This window comes from Muscardinus avellanarius (genome assembly GCF_963383645.1).
Source record: "Muscardinus avellanarius genome assembly, chromosome: 6".
Lineage (NCBI taxonomy): Eukaryota > Metazoa > Chordata > Mammalia > Rodentia > Gliridae > Muscardinus > Muscardinus avellanarius.
The window spans coordinates 105,183,696-105,202,018 of NC_137791.1; the positions used below are offsets into that span (position 1 = coordinate 105,183,696).

The window sequence follows — 18,323 nt, forward strand, 5'->3', positions numbered from 1 at the left end:
CATTTGACGCTTCTTACAGTTTTCTTAAGCCATTTCAAGAGTGTAAAATTTCTAATGCTGTTCCTCCCCAAGTACCTCAGACTTCCCTTCTAGGATCATGAGTTTCCTGTTAATATGATGAATAATTGTTGACCATCCATTGTGTGCCACGTACTGTACTCTGGTGGAAGTGCAAGGACCTTGCTGTAGGAGCAGAGGGGCTTTAGTGCACGGGTGACAGACAGCAGCGGGGGCTAGGAGGGTGTTAGTGAATGCATGGACTGTTAATTCCAAGGTGACTTTGACTTTAAAAGCACTTCCCAGTATTGGGTACTTAAATTTCATATTTGTGCATCTATCTCAATGGATTTTCAGGTTTTCCAATTTAAATTACAGTTTCAGAATGAGGTTGTTTATATATGTATATGTATATGTATGTATTTGTATATATGTATATATGTATATGTATGTATATTATGTATATGTGTGTGTGTGTGTGTGTGTGTGTGTGTGTGTGTGTGTTAGAGATTGAATCCAGGGGCATTCTACCTCTGAGCTATACCCCCAGCCCTATTTCATATTTTGAAACAGGGTCTAAGTTGCAGAGGGTCTCATTAGGTAGCTAAGGTTGACTGTGAATCCGGATATTCCTGTCTCAGCGTCGCAAGTAATGGGATTACAAGCATGCACCACCACACTCGGCTTCAGAATGAGTTTTAATAGACATTTTCTGATTGCTTAATGTCCTTTCAAGGACTAGACTAGAATTTCTGAAGAGCTGCATTAATTCTAGAGACGTTTTAACATGAGAACTAAGAAAGGTTGTGAATGTTTCAAAATTGTGGGCCATTTCTCACCTAGAAATTTAATATTTATTCTGGAACTAATTTTATATACTTCCAGCAAGGTGTTTTCTGGAACCCCAGGCTCATTGGAAGCCTTTCAGATCATTCTGTGTATTAGAGATACAATGTAAGCCACATACATAATATTAAATATTGTAATTGCCATATTAAAAAGAAATAGGTTAAATTTTTTGATGCATTTTATTTAAATTAATTTATCTAAAATAGAATCATTTAACATAGTCATATAAAAACCAAAAGATATTTTATAGTCTTGTTATTATTCTGAGTTTTCCAAAGCCAGTGTGTGTTTTTACACTGGCAACATATCTCAGTGTGAACTAACCACATTTCACATGCTTGCCCCCTGGAGCTAATGACAACCATATTAAATAGCAGGGCTCCAGAATTTAGGCTTTACAGAGCTCTGAATCACTTCAGTAGCTGCCTTTGATTATTTCATTGGTAAAGAGAATATATAAATGTCATTAATTTTAGGGGGTAGGGGAACCTCAGTTTTAGGCAATTGAATGAATCAGATGCTAAGGCTCATAATAGCGTTATGTCACCGGCCCATGCAAAGCATCTCTCCTGTTGTATGCACTTAGTTGGCTGTGTGTGTGTGTGTGTGTGTGTGTGTGTGTGTGTGTGTGTGTTACTAGGGATGGAACCCAGGGGCTTTCTCCCTCAGAGCTACACTCCCAGACCTATTTTATATTTTATTTGGAAACAAGGTCTTACTAAGTTGCTGAGACACTCACTAAGTAGCTGAGGCTGGCTTCGAACCTGTGTGATTCTCCTGTCTCAGCCTCCCAAGTGCGGGGATTACAAGTGTGCGCCACCACGCCCAGCTAGTTTCTACTCCTGATTTTTCCTTACTTACTCCCACTTTCTGATTTTTCCTTACTTTATTCCCACTTTCTCTACACATAGGCAGCAATCCTAATGGGTTTAACATTTAATTTTTTGTTCAAAAACATGCTTTGTGGGATGCATTATTGTTTGGAAAGTGTGTGCTAAATATACTTAAAGAATATTTTTCCCATGTCCTACTATTTATTTATTTATTTATTTATTTATTTATTTATTTATTTATGGTGGTACTGGGGTACTTGGAAGCCCTTCTACCTTCAGGCTACACTCCCAGACCTATTTTATTTTTGGAAACAGAATCTCTAAAGCCAGTGCGGCTGGCTTTGAACCTTCGCGATCCTCCTGTCTGCACCTCCCAAGCGCAAGGATTACAAGCGTGCGCCACCACGCCCGGCTCATTGATTGATTGGTTGATTGATTGATTGATTTTGTGGCACTGGAGATTAACCCAGGGGCATTCTGAGCTATACCACCAGCCCCATTTTGTATTCATTGTTTTGAAACAGGGTCTCACTGAGTTGCAAAGGGACTCATTAAGTAGCTGAGGCTGGCTGAGAACCCGGATCCTCCTGTCTCAGCCTCCCAAATACTGGGATTACAAATGTGCGCCAACACGCCCGGCTCCATGTCCTGCATTTTAAAGACCTATCTATATACTACATATGATTCTTAGAATTATTACATTTTTAACTGCTGCATGGTATTCCACAGTACAAACCCAGCACATGCACCTCCTTTCTTACAAAGTAATAGGTTGCTAGGTTGCCCTAGATTCCTCGGCAGCACAAATAATCCTGCCAGGATGAACCTCACATACGCCCACTATGTGTGAAGATATATCGCTTATTCCAGATACTGCTAGGGGATGGAGAATATATTAGTTGTTTATTTTGGAGGAAAATAAGGTTTTTCTTATTTTTATGAGTACAAGGGCATAATTTTACATAATTTTGTTCAATGAAAAATATACCATTGTAATCCTTGATTGATTCAGATTATTTTGGTGGCTATGTGAATCAAGTCACGGCTTATTTGTTAGGGGTACCTTACCAACCCAATTTTCATTTATATGTGTCTCAAACAGACTTGGTGGTTATGAAAGAAGCCAAACTTTCTCAGGGTAACCAGCCGATGTCTAGGCCAAGTACAAGTAGCCCTTATCCACAGTAAGGAAATTTGTAATTCTTTACCAGCAGAGCAGAATATAGTTTCTAAATGAATTAGTCATCGAGGCAGAAAGTGGGGAGGTAAAAAAAAAAAAAAATTATCACTCTTAAAGAAAAAAAGAAAACATGGAAAATTTACCCTGAAAATAGACTCTTGCTTTTACAGCAGTTTATACTGTTTGTTTCTTCAAAGGGAGTTAACAACAGTTAACAAAATAATTGTATTTTCTTTCCGCTCCTGGCTCCATGGTGGGAAACTTCCCACTGTCATATTTTCTAAGGAGAGAGTAAAAATGCTCTCAGTTCATTCATTCACCAAAGCCCATCTGCACCGCAGCACGACACACACAGTCTGCTTCTCTGCGGAGGGAAGCTGAAACAACGGTATCAGATGAAATTCTCTACATTGTCCCATGCTTAGCCCCCACTGCTGTCTCTTTTGTGTGCAACAAGGAAGACTTTGATACGGCATCTGATTCATTTGCTTCCAAAGAATGTTCCTCTGTGTCCGCCTTTGAGACTTAAGGATCGTTTGTATGTGATGAGCAGTGTTCTCTCAAATAAATCAATTTATAGTCATTTCTTTCCCAGAGAAAGCCAGGGAGCATGCAGAAAAGGAGGATGCTCAGAATAAATCAGAGTTCAAGAGCCATCTTTTAAAGATGGACACTGACTACTCCTAGATGTAGAAAAAAGGAAATAGAACTTACCAAGGGGAAAAAAAAACTTTGTATAAATCAGAGTTTTCACAAGTGAAAGGCTGAGACTTTGAGATAAGAAAATAATTTTTTTCAACTATTCCTATAGTGCAATAAATTTGGAATTCTTCCCAGAGACCTATAGATAAGAACTTTTGAACGCCTCAAGATCATTTTTTCTCATAGGAAGATAATTTTAGTACTGGAATTCGAGGCCTGTACATTTGTGGGTGGATAAAAACAGCAAACAGGGATTCTCGTTCCCTTTTGGATGCATAGAAAAGTAGAATTTAGATTGAGCAGGCGCACTGCTTAGTGTTGTGTGCCCTCCCCCATTTCCCATTTTTCTTTCTCTTCTCTTTTCTTCCTCTTCTTTGTTCTCCTCTTTCCCATAATTCTCATTCATATTGGTAGTGTTTAGGTAGCCTCTGTAATTTCTGAAAATGAAATATGGAAAAAGAGGACCACTCTCAACTACATTCATGGACATTCTGAAAACTTCATGCCCATACCCACAACACATGAGATGGGTTTGTGGGACCTTGGTTGATGACAGTAAAAAGAGGAACAAATAAGATCTTTGCTTTAATAAACGTAGATCTGCTTAATTGTGATTGATAGCATCTATGTGAAACCTTTCTAGAACTTTTTCTTTGGGAGATTTACAGTTGGGCACCAAATAGTTCCATATCCTAATCTTTGCAAAAACGAAGGCCTTCTAAACTTAGAACACAAATTTATCGTTGCAAAGAGTTTTGAGAATAATTATTTCAGTTACTTGTCCTTTCCTGAAATTTAGGCTCAATTTCCTAATATTATTTTATGCTATATGCTATTTTAAGTAAAAATAAACAATGGCACTTTCTACATGAATATTCTTGGCAGATGGAATCCACAAATACCCTTGCCTCTTTTTCACAAATAGCCCAGCATTCGGTCAATTTTGTGTTATTTTGGTGTGGTGTTTGCTTGTTTGTTTTTGAGATGGGGCTTTGATTAGTTGTCCAGGGCTGGCCTGAAACTCAAGATCCTCCGGCCTTACTCTCTCAAAGCTCAGGTATGTGCCACCCTGCCTGACTCCTGCACCTTTGAGGAACTCAGACCTCTGCATGTCCATCTGTCATTGCTGGAAAAGAAAAACCAAGCTATTCCACAGGCATGCAAGAGTTAATTGGTTTTCCATTTTGTTTTCCCCTGGAGAGTTTTTGCCTTTCTCTTTTGATCTACAGATGTAGGCTGGGGAAAAAGGATGGGCTAGATCAAAGAAAGCTTTCAGCTAAATGAATGGCTAGATGTTGCTTGTGGGATGAATACCATTGGCACTTCCAAAGATTTGTGATAAATTAGGCCCACACGGTGTCTGTACTTGCTTTGTGTTGTGATAATGTTTGGAAGTGAGGTTAAGATGCTTGGATTGGTGGATGGTGGAAAATGAAAGGGTCACAACCTATGATGTTAAAATTCTACAATAGGATGTTTTAGAAAAAGAATTGGACAAATTGGGAGTCAGGAGAATGAGTTTTTTAGGCCAGATCTCTAATTTAGAGACCTGTACTTGAGTTTGAATGTAAGATTGCAAAGCAAATTCGTTAGAAGCTTTTTCTTTCGTAGGTACTAGGACTGAAATTCATTTTCGTGCTGTTAGATGAATGAATTAGGATCAACAATTGTTATATAAGACCACTATAATGGCAGTTTATTACAATAGAAATGTTTCTGTTTCACACAGAAGTAGGCAACAGCAGTTCACTGGTATGATTATTCTCCTCCACCAAGAACTCACTACCCCCCCATCCCTAGATTATAGTGTTGTCTTCATGGTCTAAAGCAGCATTTCTTTCCCAGGCAGCAAGAAAAAGCCAGGCTCTTGCAAATTGCCATACAGTCCTTGAGTTTAAAGTGTTCTCTGCAGCCAGGCGTGGTGGTGCACGCTTGTAATCCCCGCGCTTGGGAGGTGGAGACAGGAGGATTGCACAGGTTCAAAGCCAGCCGCGCTGGCTTAAGAGACCCTGTTTTCAAATAAAAAATAGGTTTGGGAGTGTAGCCCAGAGGTAGAAGGGCTTCCACAGGGGGGGAAAAAAAAAAGATTATGAATCACTTAGTGTGGAAATGTTGTTTCCTTTTTTGGAAAACAAATTGTAGACTCTTAAGAGACCCTGTTTCCAAAAATAATAAAGAAAAGTATGAAATAGGTCTGGGAGTAGGGCTTCCAGGAGCCCCAGTACCACCAAAACAATAAATAAAAATAAATAAAGTGTTCTCTGCATTGGTACACTTAGCTGCAAGGGAGGCTGGTATATGTCATCTGTATTCTAGGTATCCGTGAACACAATCAAAAGTTTCTATTGCTGCTAAAGAAGAAATTAGATACTGGTGCACATCTCGCAGTGTCGCTACAGGTACCTTATTTATGAGACCCCAAACACCAGGCTTCTCAAGACAAAAGGAAAAGTACAGAATGGTTTACCCAGTTAACTTTATTATTTGAAACAATTGTTGGCACCTAAGTTACCTGTCGTATAACACAATTGCAATTCAGGGTAAGATTTACAAAGTAAAACCACCTAGATGCAATGTGTAGCCTTCATTTTTAGGCACTGCCTTTCCACTTCCAGAGCTGTTTCCCACATGTAAATTTCCTCTCAGATTTAGCATTGAGGAAACGGTTTGTTTGTTTGTTTCCTGGATAAACTTTTTGCATTAGACAACTATGTAAAAAAAAAATTTAGCAAGAGCTTAAATTTCTTTTCAACTCCATGTTTCTGCTCTCTCATGTTATTTTATTGGTTCAACTATATTTATATCTTTTATATAAGCTGCTTCAAGTTCTTTTATTTAGGTGGAGAATAAATATCTCAGAGGAGTCATAAAGAAAGAGCTCTCACTCTGCTTCCTTTAAGTGCATTTTTAAAACTTAATCTCAGAGAAACACTTTTTCTCCATACTTCTCCCCATCCATACTCTAAAACCTTATTTTACATCAAACATTAAAGCTTATCCATTAGCCAATCTGGCAGCCTGACCAATTTGCTTCAGTTCTGCTGATTTACTAAAAAAAAAAAAAAAGGCATTTAACCTTTAGAATTCACTTAGCAAATAGAATAGTTACCCAACAGAAATTTCACTGGGTTTTTTCCACAGTCAGAGGATAAGTTTTCTACCTTCAAGTTATTTAACATTGCTAAAACCTGTTTGATTACCTGAAGAGTGGGAATATTTCCTGTACTTTTGTTTTTAAGATTTTGTGGGATTAGATAATATTGGGTTAGTTATAGCACTTTGAAATGTGCAAAAGGGCGTGCTATTGATAGCCTTATACTAGAAACACAATACATGCAGTTTAATCTTTGGGAGTATAGTGCTGTAGTGTGTTTTTTTTAAATGGTCATTACAGGCCAGCTTGTTATTGAATATTGTTGTATATTTCCCCAATTTTAAAAATCTTTTTTATTCTTATATCTAATGTGGATGGGAATTCAAGACCTGGCATGCTACTATTTAGAATAACAAACTCGAAGTTGGTTACGGCAACCCCTGGGATAAACTCCATCTTCTGGTCACTGCTGTTGGGTGCTAGCCTGCGGTCTACAGATTCTAAGAGAAAAATACGTTGAAGACCCTGCCAAAGTAATGGGAGAGAAAATTGACTCCATTTAATAATACACCTTCAGGCCTGTCCACCCTAAAAGAGTATGGGGCCGGTAGGAATTGCATCGGATTAATTGTATGGAAGCCAACACAGAGTCATGCCTGTGGCAGCATCTTGGCTCTTCTTAAGCTGCTCATTCTACAGCAATGCAGCTACAAGATTGGGTTGACAGAACATGTGACCGTCATTCTCTGAGTGACGTTTGCAGTTACCCTCTGCTTAATTTCCATGCAATCATAGATCTTCCTTGAATATTGTATTTAGGACTAGGTTCTAAATATCCAAACTTGAAAGCAAAGAATTGAATGCCTGATTTGTGAGCCTTCCTGCCAAACCTAAATAAACCTTGCCTGTGCTGAACAGGATGTCAGTCTGCCATCCTAGGTGAGGGGTACAGGCCAACAACTCACGGAAAATATAATACAACCTGCCTGGCAGTTTTGTATAAATATGCTGTGATTTTCTTATTCTTAAAAATTACCAAAACATTGCTGATTTCAAGACCAGGCCCATGTGTACTGTTCTCTATGCATTAATATGCTTAGATTTTTGGATTCTGGCAGTATATTGGTTTCAATGCATTCTTTCCCCAACATTTCTCAGAAGTTAAACATGAATCTTCCCTTAAATTTTGAGTTTTTTTTAGGACTTTTTTTAGGGGAAACAAGGGGCCTCTTCAGCCTGAGGCTTCACAGTAGTAGTTATAAATTGTGCTGTGTACATTGTGCATACTAGAAGTAGAAATAGTGTTCAAAGGTTATACTGAGCATCATCTCAAGGTTCCAATGTCTCCTTTCATAACTGGTAAGGAAATATATGTAGGTTTTATTGTGTGCGTAGATGTTTATACTTGGACTTTCTAATGATAAGTAAAATATCCTGTAACTCAATCATATAACTAACTAGTTGTATAGTCATAATATGTTTGGATGGATGGAGAGATCTTTATAAATTTTTCTTCTGGATAATTTTATCTTCTTACATTTCGTACTGTTTAGATTTTAAGTTTGCAGAGTTCCCTGACTGTAGGTGTGTGTGTGTGTGTGTGTGTGTGTGTGTGTGTGTGTGTGTGACTTTTATTGGTGCATTGTAGTCTCACATGATAATGTAGTTCATGTTGATGGTGATACACAGGCACGCAGCACTTGGAGATTTTGATCTGGGTCAACAGTCTGAGAATAGAGAGGCATATTTTCCTTTTTGTCTCCCTACCAACACCAGATCACTTCCTGTTCACAAACTTTCCAGAAACATGAGGCTGAATGAAAGCAGTCTCAAAAAAAAAAAGTCTTAAATATAAAGCAGACTTAAACTGTTTTGTTTCAGCTTCATTTCTGTGCCTCCGAGGAGTCAACTACATGACATAGAATAACCACATGCTGATTGAAGAGGTGCTGCGTACTCAAAACAGTGTGTTCTCTCCTGCTTTGTCATGTCTAAATTGATCTGGGAGTTGCCAGTGTTCTCCTAGCACCAAAAAAAAAAAAAAAAAAAAGTTTTGTATTACAGAACAGTTTTTCCCTAAAGCCATATTTAAGTGAAAGAGTTGTTTAATAATAATAAACATTTGCCGAGTATTTGCTACAGGCCTGATTTTGTGCTGGGTTCTCTATTCTCCATCGACCTTAGGAGGTAGGAGCTGCCGCTCATTCTGTCTTATAGCGAGCAGACAGATCATTCAAATTTAAGCCATTTATCTGAGGTCGCATGAGCTAGCTGGATGCATATCTATGCTGTTAGTCTGACATCGGAGTTCCTGGTCCTGCCAGTAATGTGGGCCTGAGAAAGATTAGGCGGCGAACCCAGCAAAGGCAATGTCTCCAGTGAGCTTAAATTAAGGAATTTTGTGGCGCTCTCATGCCAAATGCTTGATAAAAAAAATATACAAAGCATGTCCTGTTGAAAGGCTCAAATTTAAGGACTGTTTAAATATTGAATTCTTGGAATATTTACTCAGCTTCAACCGAAAAGTCCTCAGCTGCAAATAGCTCCCTATTTCGAGGGGACTCAAAAATCTTAATATGAAGTCTTCAAAGGAAAATATGGAGAAAAGTGTTAGGACATTAACACTCTAAAAACTGTTAAGGGTTTTATTATAACTGTTAGTATAATGCTACCACGAGAGAGCTCAGTTGAGTATGAAGTGTAATTTTTCTACGCCTGTGATATTCATATCGGGGTAGAAATTATGTCTTGCAAATTAATAACAAAAAACATAAAGGCGTTGAAAGTGTTTGGAGGGTTTCCTGATACTCTGGATTCTGGGAGCTTGCAGATTTTGAGCACTTTAGGACTCAATCTCTTGTCGCCATGGTCAACATTTCTGTAGGTCTTTTTGGCTAGGGACAGTTTCCCTAAACTGCCTCTAAATCTAAATCTAACTCACTAAATCTAAACTTTCTCAGCTTGCTGCCTCAAACCCTTAAGAAATGTACAATTAACCATCTAGATCTGGAGCCCTGGCTTCTGGCTATTTTAGAACCCACCTGGACCCCAGACGTGATTGATCCCACCACACGGTTTACCTCGTTTATTCATTGCTGCATTCCCAGCTGCTACCGAATACTTGGTGTTGATAGAAGGCCCTTAACACAGAAGAGTGAGTAAGTGGATGAATAAATGATTGAATATGCCTTTCATGGTTTTCATTCTACAGCCAGTAGCGAGGTGGAGTTTGGAGAATAATGATTCCCCTGTATGTTTTCCTAGGCCAATGATTCTCAAAAACCCCGCATCCCCAAACCAGCCACACAACTGTTAGAAATGCAAATTCCTAGGCCCTACCCCAGACCTACTGAGCCCAAAACAATGAGGGTGCCCCCAGCCCTCCCGTGATTCTGCAGCTGGAGGACCACTGTTTTCTGCCACGTCTGGAGGCCCAGTCTTTCGTAATCAGCTCTGCAGCCCCAGCTCTGCACCACAGCCCGACCAGAGTAAACAAGGCAATCCATGTGGAGCGCATTAATAATCCATCTTCTGTCTTCCTACCCCGTGTGTCGCACACTCCAAGCCCTGGGCGCACAGATGCCAAAGAAGGGAGCGAATGCCCTTCTAGGGACCTGAGGGAAATGTGGTGCTCTGCAACACAGACCTGGCTAAATATAGAATCCCAGCTCACCCACTCCTCCTTCCGGTGCTGTCCTCAGCAGGAGAGGAAATTTCCAGCTCCTGCTAGATGCCAATTTGCTTTTATTTGACCCTTGGGTTTCTGAAAGAGCCGAGAGAGGATGATGAGAGGTGGGGTGCTTCTCACCGAGCCCCTCCGAGGAGGAAGCCTGGGGGCAGGCCCTCAGCCCTGGCGCCCGAGGTGGCTGGAGGTCCTCCCGGCCCACAGATGGGCCCCTTGATCCTGTGCCAGGAACTGCTTTGGGCCCAGGAGGCTTCCAGCACAAAAGAGACTTTGTGGGGCTCTTGGCCTTGCTATTTTTACACTCTTCCAGGGCTTGCTTCCTGTTCCCTAAAAAAGCACAAAAAGCACAAACAAGGAAGAACCTCAGAGCCACTGTGCAAGGACACCTGTGGCTCTTGGCTGCCGCTGCTGCCTGCCCCTTGTCAGCAGGTGACAGCGCCTTCAGGGAGATGTAGCAGTGACGGGAGAATGGAGACTGAGGGGCAAGGACGTGAGTGAGATGCCCTTGGAGGGGCTGCGAGAGACCTGCAAGAGGATGAGGAGAAACGCATGTCAAGGCGGACCCTGTGTCCACACATAAAGGCCTGCCATGGAAGTCTACTCGCAGCAATGTCCCTGGGTCCTTGGGGCTGGCCTCGGCGGGGAGGCTGGGGGCCAACACCTCATAGCTACTTGGCCTGGGTCAGGTCAGCTGCTGGTCTCGGAGCCTCTGCTATGCAGGTTTTTTTGTTTCATTTTTTGTTTTCAATCCTGTTTATTCATTTCGTTGCTTCCCCCAAGCTGTTCATACTGAATTTTGTTCAGCTCTGATAAAGTGAAGTCTATTTCAAGATCAAGACAGAGCTTTACTTCCTCAGCTTTAAACCCATCTGCGATCTGCTCTGGACCTTAGACATTGGGCTGACCAGCCAGGTACAGGGGGTGCACCTGTACTCCTGGGTACTCGGGAGGCTGAGGCAGGAGGGTCTCAAGTTTGAGTCCAGCCTTAACTTAGCAAGACTCTGTCTCTAAATAAAAAATAAAAAGGGTTAGGGATGTGTAGCCTCTGCACTTAGTCCCCAGTACAAAAGAAGAAGAGAAAAGAAAATAAACAGGGTTGATGGTAGTCCTCTTTCATGGAGCCGCTGTGGACAAATAAAGGACATTGTTACTAGCTTTTATAATCTCACGGTAGCACGGTGGCTATAGGTTTTGGCCTTGAAAGTGCCATATCCAGCTTTTCCTCTCTAGCTGAGATTGACGTGAGCATTAGTGAGGTAATGAACACGATGATGAGCTTCGTTTTTTTTGTTTGTTTGTTTGTTTGTTTGTTTGTTTGTTTTTTTGGTGGTACTGGGGTTCCTGGAAGCCCTTCTATCTCCGGACTACACTCCCAGACCTTTTTTACATTTTTATTTGAAAACAGGGTCTCCTAAGCCAACGCGCGCGGCTAGCTTCGAACCTGCGCAATCCTCCTGTCTCTGCCTCCCAAGCGCGGGGATTACAAGCATGCGCCACCACGCCCGGCATGAGCTTCGTTTTATAGGTGGAAATCTTTTTGCATGTGTGTGTGCTACTGGGGATCGAACTCGGTCACATTTTACCTCTGAAATGCACCCTTAGCCCTTTTTGTTCTGTGTCTTGAAACAAGGTGCTAAGGCTAGCCTCGAACTTTGAGAACCTCCTGTCTCGGCCTCCCGAGTAGTGGGATTAGAGGTGTGCACCACCACACCTGACTGGGAACTGTTTCTTCCTAACAAATGCTCCGGCCTCACAGCAGGGGAACTCGAAAATTAAATACAGAGACCAAGCAACTTTGTTCGTTTGGATCTGGTTTGTTTTTTAGAAGAGCCTAGGAAGAGTTTAGCAAATCTGCTTTAAAATGGAAAACAGAAGACGCCGGGAGTGGTGGCGCACGCTTGCAATCCCCGCTCTTGGGAGGCTGAGACAGGAGGATCGCACGGGTTCGAAGCCAGCCTCAGCTACTTAGGCTCTCAGCAACTAAGTGAGACCCAGTTTCCAAATAAAATATAAAAAAGGCCTGGGAGTATAGCCCGGAGGTAGAAAGCCTCTGGGTTCCACCCTCAGTACCACCAAAAAAAAAAAAAAAAAAAAAAAAGAAAAAGAAAACAGAAGACATGCATCTCTATGTTTAAAAGTTTTGAAGTGTTTTTCACTTTGACGTTTATTGAGAAAACTGACATTTGGAGAAAGAGAAGGTGCCTTGCCTTGTGAAGTCAGAGGCGCAGTGGCCAGGGCCCACGTGGTGTGGGGGAAAAGAAGCCCCACAGGGCAGGCGACTGGAGTCAGGCTGCACCGAGGGAGGTTGACCCACCTTCCTCTCCACTGAAAGTCACCAGAAGATTGTCTTCTTTCCTACCTCCGGGCTATACTCCCAGACCCATATTCTATTTTATGTGGAAACAGGGTCTCACCAAGTTGCTGAGAGCCTCCTTAGTAGCTGAGACTGGCTTCGAACCTGTGCGATCCTCCTGTCTCAGCCTCCCAAGCACTGGGATTACACAAGCATGCGCCACCACACCCGGCTTCTTTTGACCTTATTCTTTGAACCATGGTCATTTACCTCATAGATTCTATAGTGAGACTCTTCCTTTGGATATATGAAAAAAATTATGTTGCAGTTTTAGTAAGCTGCATATGTGACTATCTTGTTGGCTTTGGAGACCAGTGATATATAATAATAATAGGAGTGAACATTCATGTATGGACTGTACCTGTTATATGCCATCTTTGTTCTGAATATCTCATACGCTAGTCAGTGAGGCAGGTACTGTTACAATCCTTGTTTTACAGATATGATCTGGAGCCCAAAGAGATTGGGCAACTTGTCCAAGGTCATTTAAATTGTGAGTGGTGAGCCCTGATAAGAAGGTCCCTGTGGCATTCAATTTTTGGTCCCTATTATAGTCTGCACAATGCCATCCCTAGCTGCTTTTCTGACTCTTCTCTAGTTTCTAATCCCACTAGATCCACCCAGAGCCTTGAATGAATCCCTTCTTTTGGCTTGGGTTATCTTTCTAGGTATTGAAAAACACCCTGGTTTGGCCAGCTTTCTATTCTGGCATACTTTTTTTTTTTAAACAATAAAAGAAACTTTTGATCTCAGCATTCCAGTGGGTTTTTTATTTTAATTGTGAAAAGAGTACACATTCAGAAATACCCATAAACATAAACATACAGCTCAACAAATAATTATCAAGGGGACATCCAGGTCATGGCACCACCAGCCAAGTCAAGTGAAATGCTTCTAATAGTACGGAAGCTCTGGATGTCTCTCCTCTAATTATAACTGTCTCCCTCTACCTTCACTGTCAGGCATTCATTTGCCTGTTTTTCTGTGATAACTTTGTCCTTGTGTTTCCTTGTAGTTTTCTATTTCTTTTACCACCTATGTGTATATGCCTAAATGTAATTTAGTTCTTGAACTTTATATGAATGGAAATTTACTTCCCTCTCTGCAACAGCGCTATACTTGTGAAATACATCCATATTGTGTATAGCTATCCTGGGCTCATTTTTAACCTTTGTTTATTCTGCTGTGATTTATGTATTCATTCTGCTGTAAATGGCTGTCTAGGTTGTCTCAAGGTTCAGGCTATTTTAAGGATGCCGCTGTGAATTTGTTACCTGGTGCACACATGGGTTCTCTAGCGTATCTACTAGGTATGGAGTTGTTGGGTCATAGAGTAGAGATACCTGCAACTATAATAATTAATACTATTCTTATTTCCCCCAAAGTGATTGTACCAAATTACCCTTCTACTAGAAATATTTCAGCTACTATTGTGTTACATGCCTTCCAATAAGTAGAATTGTAATACTCTTTCATTTTCACCAAGCGGATAGATATGTAAGGATATCTATTGTGATGTGACTCAAGACATTTTAAAGTACTCCCACAGCGGTCTGTCGATGTCTCAAGTTTAACTCTCCTATAAATCTTTCCTTAAGTAACCCCCACACTTGGTCTGAGTTCCAGGTATGGGGGTAGGGGACTGAGATGGGAACCTACGGTGTGCTATATGTCATCTGACAGTGACTATAGAAGGATCTGGAATTCTACCTGCCTGCACCAACAGCTTTCTCCTGATTTTATAACAGCTAAAAACTATTGCACTCTTAGTCAAATCCAAAGCACTTATTTGTGTCCATAGTTTTAGGTGGAAAACAAAGCACAATGAGACTATATAGCTTAAATAAAATGAAATGCACTGGGGCTACGAGGCTATGGAAGGCTAGTTTACTACTTTTCCTGTGGACCTCTCTGTACAAAATATGTACAGAGTCCCACGCATGAGCCTGTGGTCTTCAGCCCTGCACTCCCTCTGCCTTGTCACATTATACAGTTAATCTATTGTATCTGCAGAAAATTGGTTTCAGGATCCCTAGCAGGTGCCAAATTCTCAGGATACTATGCCTCTCATAAGACAACATCATACTTACATAAAACCTATTCACATCCTTCCTTATATTTTAAATCATCTCTAGACTCTAATATGTAATAGAATATAAACAATTGTTATCCTATGTTTAGGGAATAAAGACTCCCCCCCAAATGTCTACATATTCAATACAGATTTGGTGGGGTATTTTTGTTGTTTGTTTTACCATTGAGCTACATTCCTACACATTCATTCATTCATTTAATATTTTAAGATAAGGTCTTGTTTATTTTCCCAGGCTGGCATTGAATTGAAGTCCTCCTGCAACAGCCTCCCGAGTGGTTGGAATTACAGATTTGTACCCTTTTTTTTTTTTTAATACAGTTTACCATCCAGAGATATGGACCTTACTGATATGGAAAAGCAACTGTATTTATTTCTACCTATGAGACCATTTATATATACGATTAAAGGAAATGGCCATTGATCTTAAATAAATGCTAGAAATCTTGGGGTTCAGCAAGTGGCTCTGTTTGTGAAATTGTGCAGAATGGATTTCTTGGAAGTCCTCTTTTGTTCAATGATAGATTCATCATTGGAGGATCTAACTTATTCACTTAATTTTTTTCTCCTTCATTAATTTTCTGTTCCTATTTTCCTCCCATCCATTCAACCATCCACCCATTCATCCATCCATTCATCCGTCCATCCTTCCATCCATTTTCGAATACCTGCATGCCATGTTTGGGGAAGGGATGATGAATGAAACAGCTGTGACGTCTGTCTCCCCTCACGGGGTTTCTGCCCTGTATACCACTTGCAGGCTGATGTGGAAATGAGTCTATTAATGACACTGGAACTGTTAATATAGTATCACAGGCATGTCCACTTTGCTTTTTTGACCATCATTGTTGTCATGTTTATTATTAGAAAAAATTTTAATTTGGGAATAGGTACTGTAGATTGAACCCAGAAGCATTCTACCTCTGTGCTACATCCGCAGCCTTTTTTAATTACTTTTTTTTTGGAGGCAATCTCATTAAATTGCTAAGGATCTCATTAAGTGCTGAGACTAGCCTTGAACCTGTGATCCTCCTGTCTCAACCTTCCAAGTGCTGGGATTGCAGACATACCCCACCATGCCCAGCCATTGTCTCAGCATAAACTTAGGATGTAAACCAGATAAAATGGGATGGGTTTGGTTCCTGCCATCCAGCACAAGGTCTTTCTCCTGCCACATCTAGGTACGTCCTTGGACAACCAGGCTTAAAATCCACTGTGCTTGTGCACAGCCCTTGGTCTAAATGATTCTCTGTTCTGATGGTGTATGTAGCTGTTCTTTATACTTGCCAGTGCCTCAGCAGTAAAGACACCTAGGATAGATGTGTAAATGTAGGCCCTTGGGCCTCATAAACCACAGCAATGGTCGCTAGCAGCCTCTGCATGCCCACTGTACTTCTAGCCCCAGAGCTCCATGTCTGTGAGCCCCTGGGATGGGACCAGGGAACCATCAACAACTTAACCCCAAATTCCTGTATTTTACCTTTTCGGTCCCAGCTGAGATGCCAAAAACAAAGTAATAACAGAAACGACCCCCTGCTCCCTAAAAATAAGGGGAACAGGAAAAGGTAATATAAACACATTTGATTTTAGTTGTTCCTGCAAAACTAAGCTAAATTAAAATATGTAATCGTGCTCAGTTTTCCTAGTGGGGAGAGAGGGAAATTTACATCATAATTTGAGACTAGCAACAGTTTTGCCTCTGGCCGATTTAAATGAAAAACCTGAGTGCTAGGATGGCAGACCCTGGAGTACACATCTGTGCTGGTCTTAATCAGCTGCTTTGTTCCATGTTTCCTGTGTACCTGTGGCTGTAGCAGCTTCAGTGCTGCCTGCCCACATGATTTGGTGATGCTTGCGCAGTTTGAGGTCCAGACATGTTTATATTCCTCCTAATTGCTGTGAGGCACCCTGGCTTCCTTCTGTGACCACATGGGAAAGGGCCTAACCCTTTGAATAAGGCGAGGCTTGCAGTTAGAGCCCAAGTCCGCTTGTCTGTCTGCCTACATTGCTGGCTGCCTCTGATTCCTCCAAGTTCCCTCCATCTCTCTGAATTTCTGATTCTACATCCTCTCTTCTCTCTTTAACACTTGTATCCATTTCATATTCGACTCAAGGCCAAGAATGAGATTTTTTTTTAAAAGCAAATAGTTATTCAGTAAACTGATCAAATCATTAATGTAGATCAGCAATAGCTGAAATTATCTATTGGATTTTTTTTGACACTCACCATGTTTAAAAATTGCTGCCTTAGTCTGCGTGTCATCGGACTTGGCAGAGGCATGCCCATCGCGCGCCAGCCCCGCCACTCTCTTGTCTCTCCCTGCAACCCTGCTGGGTGTGTTTACCTTACTGACCTCTTCAACCAGTCTGTTCCTTTGTTGAATTCTGAGGCTTTTCTAGTTCACTTTCTGGGGGGTCCTTCTTGTTCACTGTAGAATTCTAGGGTATTGAAAAAGACATTAGTACTTTGTAGGTGGTTATAGTGATATGGGAGAGGTTTTTAAAGCACATGAAAGATAGAAATACGGTATTCATTTACAGAGATCAGTTACTGAAAGCTAGATTTATACTTATACCTGGGGATGATATTTGATCCCTAACAGAAATCTTACTAATCGTCAAGGGGATCCGGTAGATTCTGTGTGTAGCCTTGTGAGTGTTGCTGGTGTAGTTGATTCTGGTCCACAGAGCTTCTGTAGGATAGCTTGACAGTGAGATCTTTATGTCCATGTGTCCTCATATGTTCAACCTGCCCTTCTGGTTCTTTCCTTATAACCCCTTTCACCAACCTTTGTATCCATAGGACAGTTTTAGTTTTTCTCATTCAGACTCTGGACACATCTGCCTCTGGAGTTTGATTGGTTATTGGTAATAAAATCGGAAGCCTCTTTGCATTTTTTAGTAAAATCATTCCTTTTTTTAATTATTCTTTTTTTTTTTTTCATTTCCCAGCAGATATCTGGAGTGATCACTCATTTCAGACAGATCCAGATTTGCCACCCGGCTGGAAGAGAATCAACGACATCGCTGGGACCTATTATTGGCACATCCCCACAGGGACGACGCAGTGGGAACGGCCTGTCTCCATCCCAGCAGATCTTCAGGGTTCTAGGAAAGGGTCACTTAGTTCTGTAACACCATCTCCCACCCCAGAGAACGAGGTAAAATGGAGTGTCTTTGTACCGGCTTAGTAGAGTAGATGTAACTTGTGATTTCTCTTTAGACTAGTTGCTTCTGCCCAACAGGCCATCCAGGTAAGCCTTTTGATTACCCTGCATGTTGCATCTGGAACCTCAGTAATGCTTCCCTTTAGTAAAGAACGTTAGTATTCATCTTTCAGGGCTGTTTTCATTTTTAATGGCTTTTGGTCTCCCGAAACATCCTTCTAGGTGCAGAAAGCAAGAGGGGCTGATTAATGAGAAGTGGTTAAGATTCCTTAGGGCTCAGGGAGGCAGTAATTTCCTCTGCAGGTACCACCACATGGTGCCGCCTCAATAAAATATTTACACACAGAAGAACGTCTCTCGGCCAGGAGTGT

At 41.2% G+C, this 18,323-nt stretch overlaps 1 protein-coding gene across 2 annotated transcripts in view; it reads left to right on the plus strand.

Annotated features, from left to right (window-relative positions):
- Positions 1-18,323, plus strand: part of APBB2 (amyloid beta precursor protein binding family B member 2) — a gene marked incomplete at both ends in the record, with an annotated part of 204,645 nt that overhangs the window by 81,651 nt on the left and 104,671 nt on the right. Inside the window, one exon of one of the 2 annotated variants that reach the window (XM_080697864.1) lies at positions 17,738-17,946. In XM_080697864.1, coding sequence (XP_080553990.1) covers positions 17,738-17,946 — 209 coding nt within the window. The remainder of the gene's footprint in view (positions 1-17,737; positions 17,947-18,323) is intronic. The other variant, XM_080697865.1, reaches the window with a different exon arrangement.